Source organism: Elephantulus edwardii, unplaced genomic scaffold, assembly GCF_000299155.1.
Source record: "Elephantulus edwardii isolate Elephantulus edwardi_28Jun2011 unplaced genomic scaffold, EleEdw1.0 scaffold00009, whole genome shotgun sequence".
In the NCBI taxonomy this organism is placed as follows: domain Eukaryota; kingdom Metazoa; phylum Chordata; class Mammalia; order Macroscelidea; family Macroscelididae; genus Elephantulus; species Elephantulus edwardii.
Genome location: NW_006399759.1, coordinates 87,965 through 110,332, shown reverse-complemented (window position 1 = coordinate 110,332; position 22,368 = coordinate 87,965). Strand labels below are relative to the sequence as shown.

Genomic DNA, 22,368 nt, shown 5'->3' with positions numbered 1-22,368 from the left:
TTGTGTTGTGCTGTGTTGTGATGTGATGTGTTGTAGTGTGACATGTAGTATGGTGTGATGTGATATGTTGTGGTTTGCTGTAGTGTGATATATTATGGTGTGTTGTGGTGTGCTGTAGTGTGACATGTAGTATGGTGTGGTGTGGTGTGATGTGATGTGCTTTGATATGGAGTGTTGTAGTACTGTATGGTGAGTGTGTTATGTCCCAGTACCGTGGCTTGATCCTGACACAGCTGTGGACTTGCATTTCTACTGCGTGAGAGTAAGGTACGTAGTGGGTGAGGTTGAAAGGCAACAGGAACAGTGTTAGGAGATTGGACACAACACACATATGAAGCCTAGAGGAAAGTCAATCCCAGTTACTAGACAAGGGCACCCCAAAGACCAGCACAACCTTGATTTCATATTTAGATGTGTTGTTGTTGTGTGTTGTTGAGTCAAAAGCAACTCATAGCTGACCCCCCAGCCCATTTTCAGAGGCTGTAAATCACACAGGAGGAACAACTGGTGGATTCAACCATATGCTTATGGAATTTCAGTGCAGCATCTCATCACGTTGAGAGTTATTGTGTTCCATCAGTCAGAACTGACCCATAGCTGACCCTCCAATGAGTTACATGAGTGGCAGGACACAAATAGCGCTCAGTTGGGGCATTTGATCAAATCCCGATTTTACCATTTGTTATTTGGGCAGATGTTGCACAAGACATTATTTCCTTGACTCATTTCTTTATCTCTCAAATGATGGCAAGAAAGGTACTCACAAAGCTGAGACTGGGATCAGAGTAGATTGTGAAAATGAGACTGGTTATAAAATAGGAACTGCTCTTCACTAGCTTTTATTTCAGCACCTAGGGCACTGCGTGGCCCATGGGTAAGCCAACAAGAATACATGAGTCCTGGCTCCAGTGAGCGCCTTTGAGTGGATCTCATTCTTATCCTCTGACATTCGTAACCCAGACTAAACTCTCTATGCAATGGGGACATCTGATAAGAAGGCTGTTATCAGAGAACACACACATACCTAACGCATGGTCAAGAATGAGGCACTGACCAGCATTTCCTGGTTCACTTTAGTGAGAAGGACTAATGTTTAGAAAATGTTCAAGCCTCCTCAAGCACAATGCTGGTGCTGTTTTTGAGCCACCCCTGAGAGATGTAACTGGTAAAGCATCTAAGTTGCCCGAGGCACTGGAACCTTTGCAGAGAGAGAGGATGCACAGAGAGAGAGAGAGAGAGAAAGAGACAGACAGACAGACAGACTCCACAGCAGTCAGCACTGCAGCTGCTCTGGGAAAGGGGCCTGTTTTACTTCCCCACCCAGGAGGCACAGGGTGTGTGCCTGGACCTCATGGAGTCCTACACACCTGAGTAACTACCACAAGCCCTTGGATTCCTGAGGAGAGCCCAGACAGAGCTGAACTAGTGATCTCCCTTTTCTTTCCTCAGCAGTGTGATCGGCAGTGTTGGCGTACCTGAACAAGACGATGGGAGGAAAAGCTGGGACAAAGCAGGCCCAGAAATATCCAACTGCTGTGCAGTCACTTCCAACTCCTGCCAATCTCATGGATATCAAAAGAGAATTATGTCTCGTACGGTTTTCAATGGCTTAAAGAAAAATGTCATCTTTCTTCCAAGATGTCTCTGGGTACAACTCACAGCTGATGCTCTCGCAGGATTTTGAGAGGCTGATAATTGCAAGGAAGAATATTGTCCGTCTTTCTCCTGTGGGACAGCTGGCGAGTTAGAACCATCGGCGAGGCGAGGACCTCGGGCTAGCTGTGCAAAACCAGAACTCCTAACACAACAGGGACTCCCTGATTCCCTTTTATAGAATATTGGACAAATCAAGCAGCCAGACAATAAGCCAAGACTAAAGAGGATGTTATAAGAGTCTGTCCACATCACAAAAGAAGATTTGGATGATACATTGTTCAAGTCAACCGTCCAGAATCTATCTGTGGAGCTCAGGATCACCAGGGAAGTCTTCACATACATTCGTGAAGCATTCCTGCAAACTCTCCCTGACTTTAGGGAGCTCTGATGGTTTAGTCCAGAGGGCGGTGTGCTCCTAACTCAGAGGCCACACCTCTCCGGTGATAGGAATCCACTAGGGGCTCAGGGAGAAAGGCGCCCCATCTCCTTCCATTTAAGAGTCACAGCCTTGGAAACCCATGCAGGGTTAGCGATGAGTCCGTTCTGACTCAACAACAATGAGTTGTTGAGATTGTGGACCTGACCAGAAATAAACCGCTAATAATTTCCAAGGCACAGACATTTTGTAAACTGTATTCTTTGATCATAACTTAATAAAAATAGAATATGACAATCAAAACACTCCAAACCAAACCCCCAGTACCATGGCTATGGTAAATTAGTCAGGATTTCCCTACAGAGTCTCTAGGTCTAATCTTTTCAACAGCATGCCACCTCTTCTTTCCGGGCTGGTGGGGTCAAACCATTAGCCTTTTTGATTAGCAGTCACGTACGTCAACCTTTGTGCCATCAAAGCACTACTAGCAAAATTTAATCATTTGAAAAACCTTTCAGAGAAAGAATGTAAATAAGAAAACAAACCTGATATCAGAGAAAAGTACCTATGTGGTGCAAATGGTTTGTGTTTGTTAACCCAAAGGTTGATGGTTTGAACGTAGCCAGGGGCACCTTCTAAGACAGACCTTGAGATCTGAGTAAAACACTATGGGCTCGGTTCTAGTCTGTTAACTCGTGGGATAAGGATGAATTAGAATTAACTAGAATTGACTCAAGGCTAATTTTCTTTTTATGTAAAAGAACAAACCAAAATGAAAAAGATGCTATTGGAAAAGTAACTTAAAGACGTAAATCCATTCTGAATCTCCCTCTCAGCCAATGAGTCAACATAAACACATAGTTTGACAACCTCTATCAACACCCCCACCTCCCAATTAAGCTTCCAAAGTCATACGTCACAGAGGAGGGGATGGGTCCTCTTTCTTCCTTCAGGTGGCTCACCAGTTCTGAACAAGACTTTTAATAGCAAAACTTATCAGATGCTGATAGCAGAGGATAATCTGTACTTTTAGGTCCTTTATTACTTTAAAAGACACAAAAAATTATTGTGTGCAGGTTTCAGGAAGTAAAATTATAACAAGAAAACTGCTGAGGAGCAAATAGAAGGGAATTAACAAAAAAGAAAACATAATTATACAAGAAAAATACCAAAGGAATGTATTATCTCATATTATTACATTATAAGTTTTATAATTACGTTAAAAAATTTTATTCTCTCAAAATGTAAACTTGGTTAAGGGGGAAAAAACCCACCCATACACCAGAGATTGAAAAATAGATTTAAATATAAATTCAGAAAAGATTAAATCTCAAGCATAGCACTAGAAACTGTGGTGATAAATTTGGAAATATTGAAAAAAAAAACCCAGTTGATTTTTCTGATGAAATATAAATTTCAAGAGTTAATTGGAGATGACATAAGACATCCAACCAATGAATAGCTATTGAAAAAAAATGGAAAAGCTAAAGACATTACATTTGAAAAGGAAGGAAGGAGCTTGGTGGCATAGTGTGTTGGACTGCAAACTGAAAGGTTGAGAGTTCAAATCCACCACTTCCACCACAGGAGAAAGATGGGTGGACTCCTCCCATAAAGATTCACAGTCTTGGAAACTGGATGGGGAGTTGGCATGAATGGTAACCACAGGACAATGAATTTGACTTTCAAAGGGAGTTTTTAGGTGGTACAAATGATTAAGGTTCTCAGCTGTTTGAGTCTACACAGTGGCACCTTGGGAGAAAGGCTTGGCACTCTTATTCTGAAAAGTCAATCACCAAAAGCACTAAGGGAGCACAGTTCTACTCCGAAGACTATGGGGTCACCATAAGTTGAAATCAATCTATGGCAACCAGTTTCCTTTCAATGAACAGATAATCAAGGACCAGCAGTCATTAATCAAACTATTACAAACCAAAGGAATATATGCTTTGGTCAATCAGTTTAGAGGCTTGACTAACTAAAAGAAAGATAAATGTAAGAGAAGAATATTTATAACTCAATTTTACTTATAACGTAAGTGTTAAAAAAGCTAATGAACGTGTCAACAAAATCTACCTACTAGGTTTACAAAGGGTAACAGTTCTCGAAAGTCTGTTACTAAACTCAAGAGAAGGCCATGTGTTACTCTCACTGTTCTTACTCAATAGCTATGGTGGCTTAGTGGTAAGGCATTGTGCTGTCAACTCAAAAGCATATGGTTTGGGGAGCTCTGGTGGCCTAATGGCAAGGAGCTGCAACTACAATCCCAGAGGCGCACAGTTCGAATCCACCAGATGCTCTGCGGGGTAAGGAGGGACAATCTCCTCCTGTACCAGTCAGATCTGATTTGACGGTACACTCACACAAAAATAATTTAAAAAGAAAAGAAAAGAAAAAAGCATATGGTTCAAATCCACCAGTTGGTCCTGGGAGAAAAGTGGAGAATCTCTTGGGTGATTTACAGCCTCTGGCAACCTGCTGAAGGGTTTGCTATAAGTTAGTTCTGATTTATGGTATATAACATCAACATATACTCTTTTTCTGTTGTTGTTTCTTCTTTTTTTTGTCTAATGACATATAGTCTTATTTAAAATTAGGAGTTATAAATTTTTTCAAAGAGGTAAAACAAGTTCTGCAAATATTCAAAAGAAAGACAAACTTATCTTTATTTACAGACATTACAAGTTAATTAAAACCATTCAAAGACTGTTAAAAAACTTGAACTAAGAAAAGAACTTGTTGACTAGTTACAGATTAATATATCACAAATAGTAGCTTTTCTCTGTTCCATCAACATCTAGTTTAAATGAGAGGGTTAAAAAAAATCTCATTTACAGTAGCTACAAAATTGTAAAGTACTTGGAAATAAATTTACCAAGATGGGTACACTACCAATAAGAAAACATAACTGTAACATTTTATTGAATGGCATAAAACTGGTTTGGAATTAATGGAAAGATATACCATGTTTCTGGAAAGAGATAATTAGATTAATAAAAATGTAATTTTTTCCAAATGAATATATACATTTAATCCTACTTCCCTCCACATCACAGTGGATTTTATTTTTTTAATTAGACACAATGATATTAAAATTCATGGAAGATTAAATACAAGAATTACCAAGTTTTGTGTTCTGGTTTTTTGGTTTTTTTTAGTGGAGAGGAAGAATAATTCTATCAGATGTTGCAATTTACCAAAATTTTGTCACCAATATAGCATGATATATAGTCCAAGCATAGATATTGAAACAAATGCTTAATGTTGATTATGGAGTTCTTGATAAACTGCTCTTTTCTTTTTCTCTTTGTTCCTGCCTTTTCTCTGAATGTCAATGAGAGCATTTTAGCTATCACTTTTCACGTGTGTTGTCAGATGATAAGCTCATTCAAATCCTTTCTGGAGGTAAGCATAGTAATCAACCCCCGGGTGTCAATTCCATCTCAGACTGCCAGACCCTGGGAATATGTTACTCATAGGCCTCCCTTAGGCTCCTGGAGAATCCAAAATAAGGAGTATTCAACCATGCACATACCCGGAAGTGGAAGATCCCTGCGTACTGGTGGGAAAAGCTCTGGTCCACTGGCAGGATCTTCTTCAAACACTGTGGGTTCTGTGTCAGGGAACCGAGTGCTGCTAGGAACCAGCAGTCTCCTGTGACAGGACAAACCGTCAGAGGTTGACAATCTTGCAAGTCTCATCACAAACAGTCACAAGTCTTTACCCCAGAGCCTACGTGCTCCTTCTGAATAATTTTTTCCCTTCCCTTCTATTGTCTTAGAGAGGAGAATTGGAGGAAGAATACCAAGACCAGTTCCAAGCCCTCATACTGAAAAAGGGTGATTCCTTATCCTGCTCTCAGATGCATAGCAAGTGATTAAAAAGACCCTGGCCTAAATCAGGCACACCTTAGTCTTCAAACTAACATCATTGCCCTCAATACTTTGAAGAAGTCTCTGATGGCAGACTTGTCCAATGCAATATGTGCTGGTACCAAAAGTGTTGATTGTGGATCCAAATAAGGTGAGCTTGTTGAGGATTTCAATTTTCTCTCCATCTATCATAATGTTGCTTATTGGTCTAGTGGTGGGGATTCTTGTTTTCTTGATGTTGATGAAAACATCCATATTGAAGACTGTAGTCTTTCATCTTCTGCAGCAAGTGTTTCAAGTACTCTTCACTTTTAGCAAATAAAGTCGCATAACTCAGTCTTCCTTTGATCCTGATGCCACATTCTTCTTCATAAAATCCAGCCTCTCAAATGATTTTCTCAGTGTCAGATTGAATAGTTATTGAGGAAAGATACAACCCTGACACACACTTCCTAGTTTTAAACCCTTTAGTATTGCCCTGCTCTGATCAGTTTGAACAGCTCCTTTCTTCAGGAAATGTTTTGTATAAGCATAATCAAGTGTTCAACAAACAGATGCAGCCCTGAACATGCTTACTAGGTTGTGCCAGGAGATCTGGAGGACAACCACCTACCTGGCCAAGTGACTTGAACTAATCCATATTTATCTCCATTCTAAAAAAAGGTGATCCAACAGTGTGGAAATTATCAAACAATATCACTAACATAAAAAGCAAGTAAAATCCTACTGAAGATTATAAAAAAAAATGATTGGAACAGTAGTACATCCACAAAGAACTTCCAGGTGTGCAAGTAGGATTTAGAAGAGGCCATGACCCTTGGGACATTCTAGCCAATGTCATATGGATCTTAGCTGAAAGCAGAGAGCACCTTAAGAATATCTATGTTTCAGTGACTATGCAAAGGCATTTGACTGTGTGGATCACAACAAATTGTGGCTAACTCTTAGACGAGTGGAAATTCCAGACACTTGATTGTGTTTACACAAAATCTAAACTTTGACCAGGAAGCAATCATCAGAACAGAGCAAGGAAACACTGTATGGTTTAAAATCAGAAAAAGTATACATCAGAGATGTATCCTAACTTCATAATTTTGCAATCTATATGAGGAAAAGATCACTTTGGAGTCTGGACTTAATGAGGTGGAATGTGGCATCAGGATTGGAGAAAGACTCATCAACAACCTGCATTATGTAGATGACATAACCATGCTTCCTGAAACTGAGGAGGACCTAAAGTGATTGCTGCAGAAGGTCAAAGACTGCAGACTTCAATATGCATTGAAGCTCAACATCAAGAAAACAAAGGTTCTCACCACTGGGCAAATTGACAGCATCATGACAGATGGAGAAGAGATTGAGATTGTTAACAATTTCAGTTTGTTTGGCTCTGTAATCAACACTCTTGGTACCAGCAGCCAGGAAATTAAACAATAAATTGCATTGGGAAAATCTGCTGTCAGAGATCTCTCAAGAGTTTTGAGGAGCAATGATGTCTGTCTAGAGACTAAGGTACACCTGATCCAAGCCATGTCTTTGCAATTACTTGCTATACATCAGAGAGATGGACAAAGAATAAGCATGACAGAAGGAGAATTAATGACTTTGAGCTGGAGAAGAGTACTGAACAGCCTTTGGACTGCCAAGAGAACAAACTGATCTGTCTTGGAGAGGGTGAAACCTGGGTGATTTTTGGAAGCAAGATTTTTGAAGCTCTATCTCACATACTTTGGGCATGTAGCCAGGAGGGATCAGTCCTTGGAAAAGGACATCATTCTTGGAAAGGTGGAGGAACATTGCATGAGAGGAAGGCCCCAGATGAGATGGATTGACACAGTAACTGGAGTAAAGGGGGTAAGTGTGTCAGTGATACTGGCTCAGGGTAGAGTTCAGAGTTAAAGTACATACAATCGCTAAGACTCCCAAGTGACCTGATAGTACATAACAACAACAACAACAATCAAGCATTCTGGGATTCTCATTTGTCTCAATGTTAGACATAGTTTCTTATGATCTACATATTAAAATGCTTTTGCATTATTGATAAAACACAAATAGATATTCTTCTATTACACTGTGCTTTCAGCTAGGATACCTTACACCAGAAATTATATCCTTGGTGCATCAGCTTCTTCTAAACCCATTTGGGGCTTCTAGCAGTTTCTCATCAACATACTGTTCTAGCCCTTTTTCTTTTAACATATATAATCTTTAGCTATATTTTGCCTGAATGTGATAGTATTATTGTCCTATAATTTCCACATTCTGTTGGCTTGTCCATCTTGGGAATGGGAACAAATGGGGATCTCTTCCAGGAAGTGAACCAAGCTAAAGACTTCCCTTGGGGAACTAGAAAGTCAATTTTCCCTCTGACTCAGTTGTTCAGAGATAAATTGAGAAGTAATTTTGCTGCTGGTATTGGCAGCAATGGGCTTCTTTTGAGTGGCAGAAGAAAGATTGGTTTTTTTCTCTGCTCATATTTGTTTAGGCCTTCTCGAGACCAGGACATCACATAGAAATACTCTCCTGTTGCCTCTTACTACCTCTCTGTATGCCTCTGAAGGGCCCTTTTGTGTAATGCTCATTCCCATCCTTTAAGTCTTTCCTCCTACAATACCAAAATCATGCCAGGTAAGGTTTTGTCATCTTGATCCAAGATATAGCAGGCTCAGCAGGTGACATCATCCAAGCCCAAGTTTAATTATAAGCTGACATTTGAAGACTTAGTCTGTTTCTGTTTACGATTTGCTTCTGCTGCGTCTTCACCCATTCCCCTTTCCCCCAGTTCCAGCCCCTCCAATCTTGGTTGTCCTCAACTCAGATGTTCTCTTGGCTCTTCACCAAGAAGACAGACCTTTCTCATTCCCTGTCTACATCCCTTGACGTTGTAACATCTACTCCTCTGTGTGGATGCTGGTGGGGAGGGGTGGAGTGGATGGGAGTCCAACAGCCCTGGTTTCAAATCCAGGCCTGTCACTTATTGATTATGCAACAATAAACATACTGTTTTATCTCTTGGACCCTCAGCTTCTATACTTCTAAATTTGAAATAGGAGCCCTAGTGATGTTACGGTGTTTGGCTGCTAACAGAAAGGTTGTCAATATGAATCTGCCCAGTGGATCTGCTGCTTTGCTTCTATTAAAATTACTTCAATAAGGATTGTGGGCAAACTCACCTAACAAGAACGACAACAACATGGAGATATTGTTTCAAGTAGATTGCTGTTGTAATGAGTCAGAACAGAGTCATAGATGCCCCTCTGGCAGATTTTCTGATGCTATACATCTCAGAGGAGAAGATTGTCCATTTATCTCCCACAGAACAGCTGATGGATTTGAACTGCCTGCCACTGGGTGGACCGTGCAACTCCTTCTTCCCACTAAGCCACCAGAACTACTAAGGAATGGATGATTGTGTTGCTCGCTACCCTTGAGTTGGAACCAACTCATTATTGTGCCTCCAGCAGGTTTTCAGTGCCATGGAAGGAGATTGTCCACTTTTCTCATATGAAGCAGCTGGTGGATTCAAGCCACATGCCACACAACGTGGAACACAATTCCTTACCACTAAACAACCGGAGCATGTGCAAACATCTAGCACAGTCTCTGCAAAAACTTAAAAAATTATATGTATATCTGTTTCATAGACTCACTTTACTTTCTATCTTCCAGTAGCTGACGCTTCTCCTACTCAAAGCTCAGATCACACACTCTGTGGCCATTCTCTATCTCTCCTCAATAACTTCTCACCTACTGCTGAGGTGGGGGGACCCCAGGCATGAGTAGCCAGCTTGTATGCTGTAGGCATGTAGGAGTGAGCCACAGTGGCAGGAAGAGGTGGGACTTCAGAAGCTCTGGGAATCTGGGTAAGCACCCTCTCATCTTTCTATCCAGGGGGGTGACTTGGGGTGGCCAGCCCTGACCCATGGCTGGGAGAGATTTCCTGTTCTCACCTGCTTCTCCTTGTTGGATGTCAAATCTGCTTGCGCCTTCCACGATAAAGTAAGGGGGAGCCCTTGATGAGCTCATCTCCTTAGGAAAGAGGAAAAAAGAAAATGATGAGTGAGTGTCTTCTATTCCTTTGAGTCCAGTGTAGGACCTAAGATATCATTCACTTTGTTTTTTGAGTCACAGAGGTTAATCCTTATAACTCAAACTCATTGCTGTGGAGTCAGGCTTGACCCTCTAGTGGGTTTTCAGAGGCGGTAACTCACACGTGGGAGGAGATTGCCCATTTTCTTCCATAGATCAGTTAGTGGATTTGAACCACTTGCCTTTGTGTTGACAGTGCAACTCTTTGTGCTCCAGGCAACCAAAGCTTCCTGCATTAATTCTTAAGTTGTTGTTGTTGTGTACTATAGAGTTGGAACTGACCCATAGCTGACCCTCTGGCCCATTTTCAGAGGCAGTTAATCGCCTGGGAGGAGACTGCCCATCCTTCTCCCACAGAGCAGCTGGTGGCCTCGAACTGTGTGCCTTCCGGATTGCAGTACAGCTTCTTGCCACTAGGCCACCAGAGCTCCCTGTAATTCTTAAGCAGCTGCTTAAAATGTCAGTTAGCAATGTTCCCCTCAGTCTTTAGGTTCAAGCGCTATCAGGAGGTGCCAGGTGTCAAAGAGGCACATTCATAACTGACAAGGCAGGCAATAAACACATGAGCAAATTACACAAAGTGATAAATAAGAACAGCCTGATTGAACAGTCAGGAATTTCAGTTCCAGCAAGCCAGCCTTTTATTAAGAGGTTATAATAAAAAACCGAAAAGAGATATCTTTATTACAGGGAACTTTTTTCAGAATAACAAAGCTTTTCTTCTGAAATGTCATCTCTCATGAGGCAGCTTAGGTGCTCTCGACTCCAGGTTCACCTCCAGACATTGCAGGTATGAGATGGTGATCTTTGCCCTTTCTGCTGGTTACTCTCAGACCAATTATAGAAGATGAAGTCATCACCCTTGCTTTGCATAGAGAAGGCATTGCTATTGGAGTTTGTGGGAGCTCTGGTGGCCTAGTGGCAAGAAGCTGCACTGCAATCCTGAAGGCACTCAGTTCCAGGCCACCAGCTGCTCAGTGGGAGAAGGATGGGCAATCTCCTTTCTTGTGATTAACTGCCTCTGAAAACCTGCCGGAGGGTTTGCTATGTGTCGGTTCTGACTTAACTGTAAACAACAACAACAACAACAACAACAACAGTGGAGTTTGCAGTGCTGTGACATCTAGGGAGGATCTTGGAAACTCTCAGGAGATGTGAGGCTTGTGAGAGATCCTGATTGAGGATCCCAAGACATATGTGTGGTGATTTTGGGAGTCATTAGGTCAAAGATCTGGCTCGTTCCCCATTGCAGTCAGCCTTTTCTGTATTTCCCCTGCCAGCAATCCCAGGACTATCCTCTGGGTCCTTTTGAAATGTCCTCTCTGTGCAACTCTTCCTAGGTTTCTGTAGTAGAAGTTTGCATACTTTTATAATTGTTCCTGTGTCATTTCTTTTCTCACTGACAAGTAAGTCCACAGAAAGCATGGCTGCAAAGTGAAAATGGATCCCTTTTCTCAACAGCCATTAATGCAAAGCATCACATACCTTGTAAAATCTGCCAGCCCTTCATAAATGGCCAAAGTTTCCTGGTGAGAGCCACATATAGAAACAGATAAAGGCATGCATATATGCAAGCATAAAAGTCCAGGGAAGGGCTAATCATATCATTACAGTCCCCTTCACGGCCTTCTCCATGGAGAACTGACCCTGGCCGGTGGTCAGGGTCGGGGGACAGTGCTCTCAGGACAAGCCTAGGACCTCTGGGTGATGGAACATGGGAGGCACCATGCCTGATCTCCTTTTGGGAGTCAAGGTGATGCAGAACCTCGAACTCTCTCAATGGAAACAAACCAGAAGAAAAATGCCCTGAGGAATTCCAGCCATGGTGAGCAGGTCATGGAGGGAGCTGCTCTCCCAGTTTTGAGCCAACTTGGGACACTTTTATCGCCTCTGATGGCTTCTCTCTTTCTGCTCGAAAAAGGAAATGAGAGTCTGAAAGAGAGCCCACTTTGAATAAGCTGTTCCAACTCACCGTGATCAAAGAAGGTGGAGGCCACTGGGCACTTCCGATTGGGAGCAAACACAAGCTGGCTTGTTTCCTGGCCTGAAGGCACAGCTTGCCTTTGTCCTGTCCCTTCATAGGCCACTCTGTAGTCAATGGCAGAGGAGGGGTGGGTGTGCCCGAGAAATCAGTCCAGACAGACCAAGTGTGGAATCTTGCTCTGATTTTTCTCTTTGGGTGACTCTGAGCAAATCCCTTAATTTGGCTGAACCTCAGTTTTCTCATGTGTGAAATGGGGACCATATGGGGCCCACTGAGAAAAATCAGTGATAAAGTCATCAAAACCATTAGCTGCTGTTGGAGGAAACTTCAGGACGGGCTGGGCACTTTGCTCACAGATTATCTCTTGCTGGCCTCCCTACAGCCTTGAGAACCAGGAGGATTCCTTCTTCTTTATAAACGGAGGAGGATGTGCAATACTTAGCACAGCCTCTATTGAATGTGTCTGTTCAATAAATATTGATTTCTTTCTTCGGTAAAATTCTCAAAATGAAACAGGCCAGACTCATAGACGAGCTCAGCTTCAAATTTATTAATTATTGAGTAAAAACATGAATTAACAGTCAACTCATGGATGTTAAAAAGTAAAAAAAGATGCAGGCATACACAAAGCTTAAATCCATGAAACAACACATTGCTGTCACATTGAAACAGACTCATAGCACACCCTCCAGTGAGCTCCCTGAGGCTGTAAATCATGCTGAAGTGGATAGCATATCTTTTCCCCACTGAACTGCTAGTGGATTCGAACCACCAGAGAAGTGCACCTTTGGGTTGGCAGCACTGCTCCCTACAGCCTCTACTACCATAACTCCCTCTCACAGAAATAGGATGGAAATGATAAAGAAAATAATTGTTGTTGTTATGTGCCATCAAGTAGCCTACGACTCATAGTAACCCCCTGCCGAATAGCTTTGAATCCTGCCCTGTCCTGAGCCAAGACATACCCACCCCCGTGACCCCCCAGTCACCATGTCAATCCAGGGTCTTCCTCTCCTGCACTGTCCCTCCTCACTTCCAAGCATGATGTCCTTCTTCAAGGACTGGTCCCTCCTGGCCATGTGCCCAAAGTACGTGAGATGGAGCTTCAAAATCCATTCCTCCAAGGATCAGCTTGGATACACCCCTTCCAGAACAAACCTGTTTGTTCTCCTAGTAGTCCATGGTATGTTCAATGCTCTCCTCTAGCACCACAACTCAAAGGCATCAATTCTTCTTCTTTCATCCTTATTCATTGTCCAGCTCTCTGATGCAGAGTAAGTAATTGTGAAGTCTGTGGCCTAGATCAGACACACCTTAGTCTCTAGACTGATATAGTTGCTCTTTAGCACTCTGAAGAGGTCCCTGACAGCAGATTTCCCAAACACAATTCATTTTTTTTATTTCCTGACTGTTGGTGCCAAGAGTGTTAACTGTGGAACCAATTAGAGAATTCGAAACAAAAGCATATTGTAAAACCCCAGAATTGACAAAACAAGCAAATTATGCTATTTAGTAGGTAGACTCCCAAGGTGTCCCTGCTAGTTTGGTAGGTTAAGTATTGAGTTGTTAACTGAAAGGTCGGTACTTTGAACTCACTAAATGTTCTTCAAGGGAAGTATGAACAGTATGCTCTCACCAAGATTTACAGCTTCAGAAAGTCCTTGTTATGATCTTCATAGATTCTGCTTTATGAAGAGGTTGCTTGGCGGGTTTGATTTTCTCTTAAAAATTTTTTATGGACCAAACTTTGGAAAATAATGGAAACGAAGCACAAAAATGAGGTTTAGCAGTATAGTACATTTCTGTGGTAATCAATTTAAAAATAATGATTTTTTGACAAAAAAATTGTTGTTGCTTGACATTGAGTCAAGTACGACTCTTATGAATAAAAGATCTGAAGCCTTTCTAAAACTATTATTGTTTCTTAAAGTTCATAGAGTTTCCAAAGGAGTGTTGTTTAGGAAGTGTGGTAAAATGTGAATCACAGTGGTAAGTCATATAAAAGACTAACAACTTCTGAATATTATTGTAAATATCTCAAAGCCTTCTAAAGATTTTCTTGCTGAATTCTCAAAAACTCTCAAATAACAGACAATTTTTTCATCATTACAGTTGCAAACAAAACTCAACTGGTTTCTGTCAAGTTGAAATTGACTCCTTCCTAACGTTCTGTGGATTTTCAGAGGCTGTAAATCTCACTGGAGGGGTTTCCCCATCTTTCTCCCATCAGACAGTTCATGGATTTGAACCATCTCTCTTTGGATTGACAGCACAACCCCTTACCCAGTCATTGTTGTTACTAGGTGCTGTTGAATCAAGTATGACTCATAACAATCCTATGAACAAAGATCTGAACCCCGTCCCATTCTTTGCCATCCTCACACTTCCTGACACACAAGAGCCCATTGTGGGCATCACCATGCCAATCCACCTGGTTGAGGGTCTTCCTTTCCTTCATGGACCCTCCACCCTTCCCAACATCACGTCTCCTTTTAAGAAATAGCACCTCCTAGCAACATGTCCAAAGTTTGTGAGGTGAAGCCTCATCATTCTTGCCTCCAAAGAGCAGTTCACTTGTACTGTTTCCTAGACATTTCTATTTGTTCTCTTGGCTGTCCATGGGATGTTCAATATTCTTCTCCAACACCACGGTTCAAAGGTGTCAATTCTTCTTCTGCCATCTTTAGTCATTGTCTAGCTCTCAAATATATAGTAAGTGATTGGAAAAGCCAAGGCCTGAATCAGACACACCTTAGTCCTGAAACTGATATCATTACTCATCATTAATTTGGAAATGTCCCTAACTGCAGATTTTCCCAGTTCAATGCATTTCCTTATTTCCTGACTGCTGGTACTGAGAGTTTTAATTGTGGATCCAAGCAAAATGAAACTGTTGATAGCTTTTCAATCTCTTCTCCATCTATCGTGATACTGTCTATTGGATTGACAGTACAACCTCTTGCCCCATTGTTGTTGTTATGTTCTGTTGAGTCACCTGTGACTCATAGCAATCCTGTGTACAACAGCTCTAAATTCTGCTGTATCCTGTGCCAATCTCATTGTCTCCAACACACCTACCCCCATTACGCCAGTCACTGAATCAATCCATCTCATAGAAGGTCTTCCTCTCTTGTGCTGTCCCTCCACCCTCCCAAGCATAATGTCCCTCTCCAATGACTGGTCCCTTCTTGCAACATGCTTAAAGTATGTCAGACCAAGCCTCAGAATCCTTGCCTCCAAGGAGCATCCTGGCTTCACCTTCTCCAAGATGAACCTGTTTGTTCTTTTAGCAGTCTATTGTATGTTCAACACTCTTCTCCAAATCACAGCTCAAAGGCATCAACTCTCCTTCTATCCTTCCTAGTCATTGTCCAACTCTCTGATGCATAGCAAGTGATTGAAAAATACAGGTGCACCTTAGTCTCCAGAATGACATCATTGCTCTTCATTACTTTGGAGAGGTCTCTGACAGCAGGCTTTCCCAATGCAATTTATCTTTTAAGTTCATGGCTGCTGGTGCCAAGAGTGTTGATTGTGGAGCCAAGTAAATTAAGTTGTTAATAATCTCAATATCTTTACCATCTATCATGGTGCTGCCAATCAGCCCAGTGGTGAGAATCTTTGTTTTCCAGATGTTGAGCTTCAATCCATATTGAAGGCTGCAATCCTTGACCTTCCACAGTAAGCACTTCAGATCTTCCTCAGTTTCAGCAAGCAGAGTTGCATCACCTGCATAATGCAGATTGTTGATGAGTCTTCCTCCAATCCTGATGACACACTTCTCCTCATAGAGCCCAGTAGGCTACCGAAAAGAAGTCTGCACAGTTTTGTTATCTAATTTGAGTGGATGTGTACGTATATGACAAATTGGTTTCCCTTAAGGAAACACCTAAATGGTAAATAAAATATCCTGTAAATCAACAAGTAACATGAGACTAATCCACTACGGCCATGCAGGGTTCAGCCTCTGCCTGACAATTTGCATTCTCACCACTAAAATGCTCTACTGTTTGTAGATTTGAACTCACAGTTAACTCTGTTGGAAGAGCTGAAGTGACCCACAGTGTGTCCAAGGCTGCAAATATTTACAGAAGCAGACGTCTACATCTTTCCCAAGGAACAGCTAATGTGTGGGGACAGCTGACCATTCAGTTTGCAGTCACACTCTTTTAATCACCATGCCAACATACTGAAATAGGATACATCTTTTAACAAGATTTCCATGTGGCTTTTATGTACAGTAAAATCATATTAAATATGTAAATTCTGATTGAAGACATTTGAAGTGGAAATGCAAGTCCTCAGTAGGTTATCAAACCAGAGAGAACTCTGATAGAAAGGCTGAATGCAAGGTTGGTTTCTTATCAGCAAGTCTAATAAGAAAAAATAAGGAGCTTTGATGACATAGTCTGTTAGGAGTTGCGCTACTGATCTAATAGCTGCGAGGCTCTGGCAGTTCCAACCCTCCAGCAGCGCTGTAGGAGGAACATGATCAATCTCCTCTCAAGACTTACAACCTCGGAAAACCATTGGAGGGGCAGCTATGAGTTGGTTCCAATTTTATGGCAATGAGAATGGGTAAGTGAGTAATAGAAAATTGCACCCAGAGGAGGACAACTTTCACCATTTCAGTAAATGTTATGAAAGTATATGACGAACATGTAACAACTTTTTCAAATTTCTCAGTATAATTAATGTAAAAATTTATCAATAAAGTGAAAGTCAAAAAAGTAAAACTTAACCTAATTTTAAACAACTCCACTCAGCCTCTCCATTGCTGTCAAGTTGGAATTTACTCATTGCTTACGCTGCTGTGAGCTTTCAGAGGCTGTAGATTAAACAGGGAAAGATTTCTTCTAAAAGCACTAATAGATTTGAGCCACCTTTGACTTGGCAATGAAACTTCTTCCCACTAGGCCATCAGAAATCCATAATTATCAACTAAGATACCTTAGCAATGATCATTACATAGTAATGATCTTAACTACAACAAACTTATGAGGAAACGTGGAATCATTTGCATCAAAATTGATCCAAATTCAAGCAAAACAAACCACCAACATGTGTGCCTCCTTTCTCTCATGAGTGTTTTTGAGAGTAAACTCTTTATTTTTTACTGAAGAGCAACAATGTCAGTCTGGAGACTAAGGTGGTCCTCTTGAGCCAGAAAGCTGGACAATGACAATGGAGGATAAGAGAATTAATACCTTTGAGCTGTGGTGTTGGAGAAGAGTATTGAATATACCATGGACTTGCAGGAGAATAAACAGGTTCATCATGGAGAGGGTAAAACCAGACTGCTCCTTGGAGGCAAGGATTCTGAAGCTTTGTCTGACATATTTTGGACATGTTGCAAGGAGAGACCAGTCCTTGGAGAGAGACGTCAGTTTTGGGAGGGTGGAGAGACAGCACAGGAAAGGAAGTCCGTCGATGAGAAGAACTGACTCAGTGACTGGGATGATGGGGGTAGGCGTGTCAGAGATGGTGAGATTAGCTCAGGATCAGGGTTCAGCACTGTTGTACATAGAGTCGCTATGAGTCGCAAGTAACTCAATGGCACATAACAGCAACAACAACACCCTTGACTGTAAAGGGATGCTGGTTAAGCCCCCCAAAATGGAAAATACAAAGAGAGAGAAATTACAGCCAGAAGCATTTTTTCCCTGCCAGACTCATTACTGAGACAAAGGCCACAGAGCCGGTAGCCACAGATGACTGGGAGGAGGGCAGCAACCTGGCTCAGGGCAGATCACCTCTTGCCAGCCCAGCCGGCCCTGCCAAGGCCTGTGATAAGATTCTGGGTCAGATTCAGGCTGTCAGCCCCAAATCAAGCCTCCACTTCCTTGTAATCAGCCAGGAATTCTGCAAACAGGTTGCCTGCTGCACCCGCCTCTCACAGCTTTGGTGTGGTAAGTCAGGGATCGCGGAGACTGAGGATTTACAAAGTGTCTCTAGAGATTCTGATGCCCAATCAAGGTGAGTAAGCAGATTCAGAGAGGCGGAGAGCGTGGCTCCACTCCAGAAGTGGAATCTGAATTGGACAACTCCCTCCATGGTGCCTACTTCTCCCTGCTGAGCCCCACCAGCAGACAGGGGCATCTCAGCACCACCACTTTCAGATTCTGGAAGGTGGTCTGGGCCTTTGAAGCCTCGGAAACAGCCATCTGTACCGAAGAAAGCCAGCAGCAATCATCTAATTAAACAGGCTTATTCATTTATTTCTGGATCACAGGACCTTTTCTCAAAACATTTTGGGTAATCTCTGTCTATCAGGTATGCCAAAAGCTCATGTAAGGCAGGAGCCTCTGAACTCCTAGCAAGTGACCTCTCTGATGCAGTACAGGCTCAATCATTGTGAAAGTGACTCTCTAATGTGACCTCCTATTGCAGATGTTAAACAGTGATGCTTGTGTTCTGCTCCAGGGCTGCCTAGCTCCCTGACCGTGCACTACCCTTGATTAGAAGGGGTAGCATCTTAGCATTCGGACACAGCCCCCTTCTGTTAGGGCTGCTGATAATCTACACTCAGCCAGGTGGCAGAACCTACTTCCTTTTCTATTTTTACTTTAAACTTTGATTTATTGGCATCAAAGTTCTTTGGCTCCATAGTGTCTGGCTGTTGGCACAGTCAGCTTCTGTCTCCATGTTTATCTTCTGCCTTACAGTCCATCTTTATAGTCTAACTACTCAGGACCCTTATTTCCTCTTTATTCATCTACTTATTCTGAAGAATGCATTTGTTTAACAAGGTCCTATTCTTTTATTCCCCTTTTAAAAATTATTATTAATTTTAATGAAAATTTACAGACACTTTGGATTTCCATTCATTCATTGTTGCACTTTTCTCCCTGCCCACCCCTCTTTCCGCCCAGTACATTCTTCTCTTTGAAAAGTAAAAGAAAAATTCTTTCATTGTTTTACAATTCCCTTCCCCCAGGTCCACTCCACTATGCAGGCTTTGTTTGAGACTCCTATCATGACAATAATACCTAATCACATATCCTTTTTAAACAGTTTTCTCCCTCATCTGTTTCAATGCAGTATACATTATTTATCCCATCTTTCTCAGTCTCCCCCCACAAGGTCCTATTCTAGTGAATTATCCTTTCAGAAGAAGAAAGGATTTGGTTAAATCCAATAGTGTCAAGTGCTGCACTTGTTTTTTGCCATTTCCTTCAGAGCAGCTTAAACTTCCTCCTTCATCACCATTACCTCTTGAGCATAAGTTGTTTCATGAAATACTTCTGTGTCAGCCAGTTATTTTTGTGATACAGTGACTCTGTGCATTCCTTTCATCTTCTTTTGATACTTTCTGGATCATTCAAGATTTTGCTCATAGCATCCTTAAGCGTTGCAACTCAAGGTTTGAATTTGTTCTTCAGTTCCTTTAGCTAAAGAAATACTAAGCGAGTTCAACACTTTTGACATTCTGACTCTTGCACTTTGCACATTTCATTATAATACTTGGCTTTGTCTTCTGGAGCTGCACTTTGATATCTTTGTTCAGCTCCTTAACTTCTTGATTTCTTCCCTTTGTTTTGGCATCTTGGCGCTGTAGTGCAATAGTCAGTGTCTCTTTCAAAATCCATTGCAGTCTTTTCCTCCTTTTTCCTTGTAATGACCTCATGCATTCTTCATGGATAATATTCTTGATATCCTTTCACAACTTATCTGGCCTTCACTCATTAGTGTTCAGAGCCTCAGATCTGTTCCTGAGACGGTTTTTAAATTCAGGTGGCTTAGACTCAAGGTCAAATTTTGGTTCTTGTGGATTTGATTTCATTTCCTTTGGCTTCAGTTTGAACTTGCATATGAGTAGTTGATGGCCTGTTTCACAGTCAGCACCTAGCTTAGTTTTCACAGCTGATATTGAGTGTCTCCAGTGAGTCTTCCCAGAGATATAGTCAATCTGATTCCTGTGTAGATCATCAGGTGAGGTCTATGCACATAGTCACAAATTATGTTTCTTATAAAAGGCATTTTCATTGACTAAGTCATTGACTGTATAAAATTCTATCATGTTATCTTCAGCCTCTGTGTTGTCACCAAGCCCATGTTTTCTAGTTACTGATCCTTCTTTTCCAGTTCCAGCTTTTGCATTCCAGCCAACCATTATTATTAGTGCATCTTGGTTACATGTTTGATACATTTTGACTGCAAAAGTTGGTAGGAATCTTTTATTTCCTCCTCTTTGGCTTTGATTGTCGGTGCATGTATTTGAATGATGATGGCATTGACAGGGGCTCCTTGTATGCATATGGATATCATCCTGTCACTCACAACATTATATTTCAAGGTGGATCTGGAAATGGTCTTTTTAACTATTAATGTGACCCAATTTTTCCTTGCCTTTTCATTTCTGGCATATGATTGACTGATTCAAAATATCACATGCCAATCCATCTCATTTCACCAATGTCTAGTATGTCAATATTTGTGTGTTCCATTTTTCTCCTAACAATATCCAATTTACCTACCTTCATGCTTCTCCCATTCCATGTTCCAATGCCTAGTGTCTGCTTGCAATTGTTCCTCTTCCTTTATGTTTGTCACCTGGAGGGCTCAGCCTCAGTTGTCCTATCTGCTAGTCTAATTTAAGTGTGCTCTATTATGTATGGAGTTCTTGAGGGCCTGTTGTTTCAGAAATGGATGGCCAATCTTTTTTCTAGTCTGCCTTAATTTAGATGTTTAAATTTATAGCAATATCTGACAGACAAGCATTTTACTCAGAGGAACAGATGAACTAACTATACTTCCCATTGCCAAAGTAATCAATTAGATGTTGGCTCCCCAGTCTCCCCATCACCTCTGTAGAGGGTCAAGGACTATATTTGCAATATGGACTGAAGCTGAAAATCAAGAAATTGAAGATTCTCGCCCTTGGGCCAATTGGCACCATTATGCTAGATGGAGAAGAGATTGAAGTTGTTAACAATTTCAGCTTACTTAGTTCCAGAAATAACACCAGCAGTCAGGAAATGAAAAGATGAATTGTGTTGGAAAAAATCTGCTGTCAGAGACCTCTCCAGAGTACTGAGAGCAAAGATGTTAGCATAGAGACTAAGGTGCTCCTAATCCAAGCTATGGTCTTTGCAATTGCTTGCTATGCAGCAGAGAGCTGATGACCAAGAATGACAGGAGAAGAATTGATTCCTTTGAGTTGCGGTGCTGGAGAAGAGTTTTGAACATACTGTGTACTGTCAAGAAAACTAACAAGTTTGTCCAGGAGAAGGTGTAATCAAGCTACTTCTTGGAGGCAAGGATTTTGAAGCCCTGTCTCACATACTTTAGGCATGTAGCCAGGCGGGACCAGTCCTTGGAGAAGAAGATCACCCTTGGAAGGGTCAAAGGACAGTGCAGGAAAAGATGACCCAACATGAGGTGGATTGACACAAAACTGGGGTAATAAGAGCAGGTGTTTCAGAGACAGTGAGATTGACTCGAGATAGAGAAGCATTCAGAGCTGTTCAGCATAGGGTTCCTGAGTCGTAGTTGACTTGATGGCATAACAACAGCAACAACCTGACATGGTTGGTGACTGTGCTGTGTGACAATCTACCATCTACAGTTCTGTGCCATTTAACACTGTTGCCACCAACCATATGTGTTTATTTAAATGTTGGTGAGTGCTGTCGAATCAGAACTGACCCATAGCTGACCCTCCAGTTTTCAGAGAGAATTAATCACTTTGGAGGAGATTGCCTATCCTTCCAACTGGTGGATTCGAACTGTGTGTTTTCGATATTGCAGCACAGGTTCTTACAACGAGGCCACCAGAGCTCCCTAAATCTAAATTAATTTAAATTAGATAAAATTGAAATTAAATTAGGTAAAATCTCTCAATTTCACTAACTACATTTCAAGTGATCAATAGCCACTGTGATGAGCAGCAACTGTATTGAACAGTACAGAATCCTCCCATCGTCAGAGAAAGTTCTATCAGACAGCACTGAGCTATGTAATGAGGACAATGACATCGACCCCACAGGGAACTGGATGAGAGGCCACGTGTTTAGCATCATAGCTGACACATGTACACACTCGAGAAATGGGATTTATTGCTATCCATTAAACAACAATTTCACACAAAAGAAATAACTCTCAGTGTCAAATTTCGTTTGGCAAGCTGGCACACAGATACCACTTAATAAAAGTGTTTCTTGGGTTAGAAACGATGAGGACTTGGCCATTTTCTCAGTGAATTGTCATAAACTGTTGTAGAACCTAATTTGAAAAGTTAAAAAGTGTTGAGATTTTTCTAAAGAGAGAGAGAGACAAACACACACACACTGACCCATACACTGAGAAAGAAGGAGAAATGGGAACTCTGGGACGTGAAACAACTTGCCTACAAATGGCAGCAAACACTGGGTCTGATCTTTACCCTG

The 22,368-nt window shown here is 41.6% G+C and overlaps 1 protein-coding gene across 1 annotated transcript in view; it reads right to left on the bottom strand.

The window, feature by feature from the left end:
• LOC102848992 (calpain-13-like) overlaps positions 1–22,368 on the bottom strand; it is a 96,202-nt gene that overhangs the window by 63,928 nt on the left and 9,906 nt on the right. Inside the window, exons 2-3 of the mRNA XM_006880680.1 lie at positions 9,858–9,936; positions 5,568–5,686 (exon numbers count right to left, since the gene is read on the bottom strand). Coding sequence (XP_006880742.1) covers positions 5,568–5,686; positions 9,858–9,936 — 198 coding nt within the window. The remainder of the gene's footprint in view (positions 1–5,567; positions 5,687–9,857; positions 9,937–22,368) is intronic.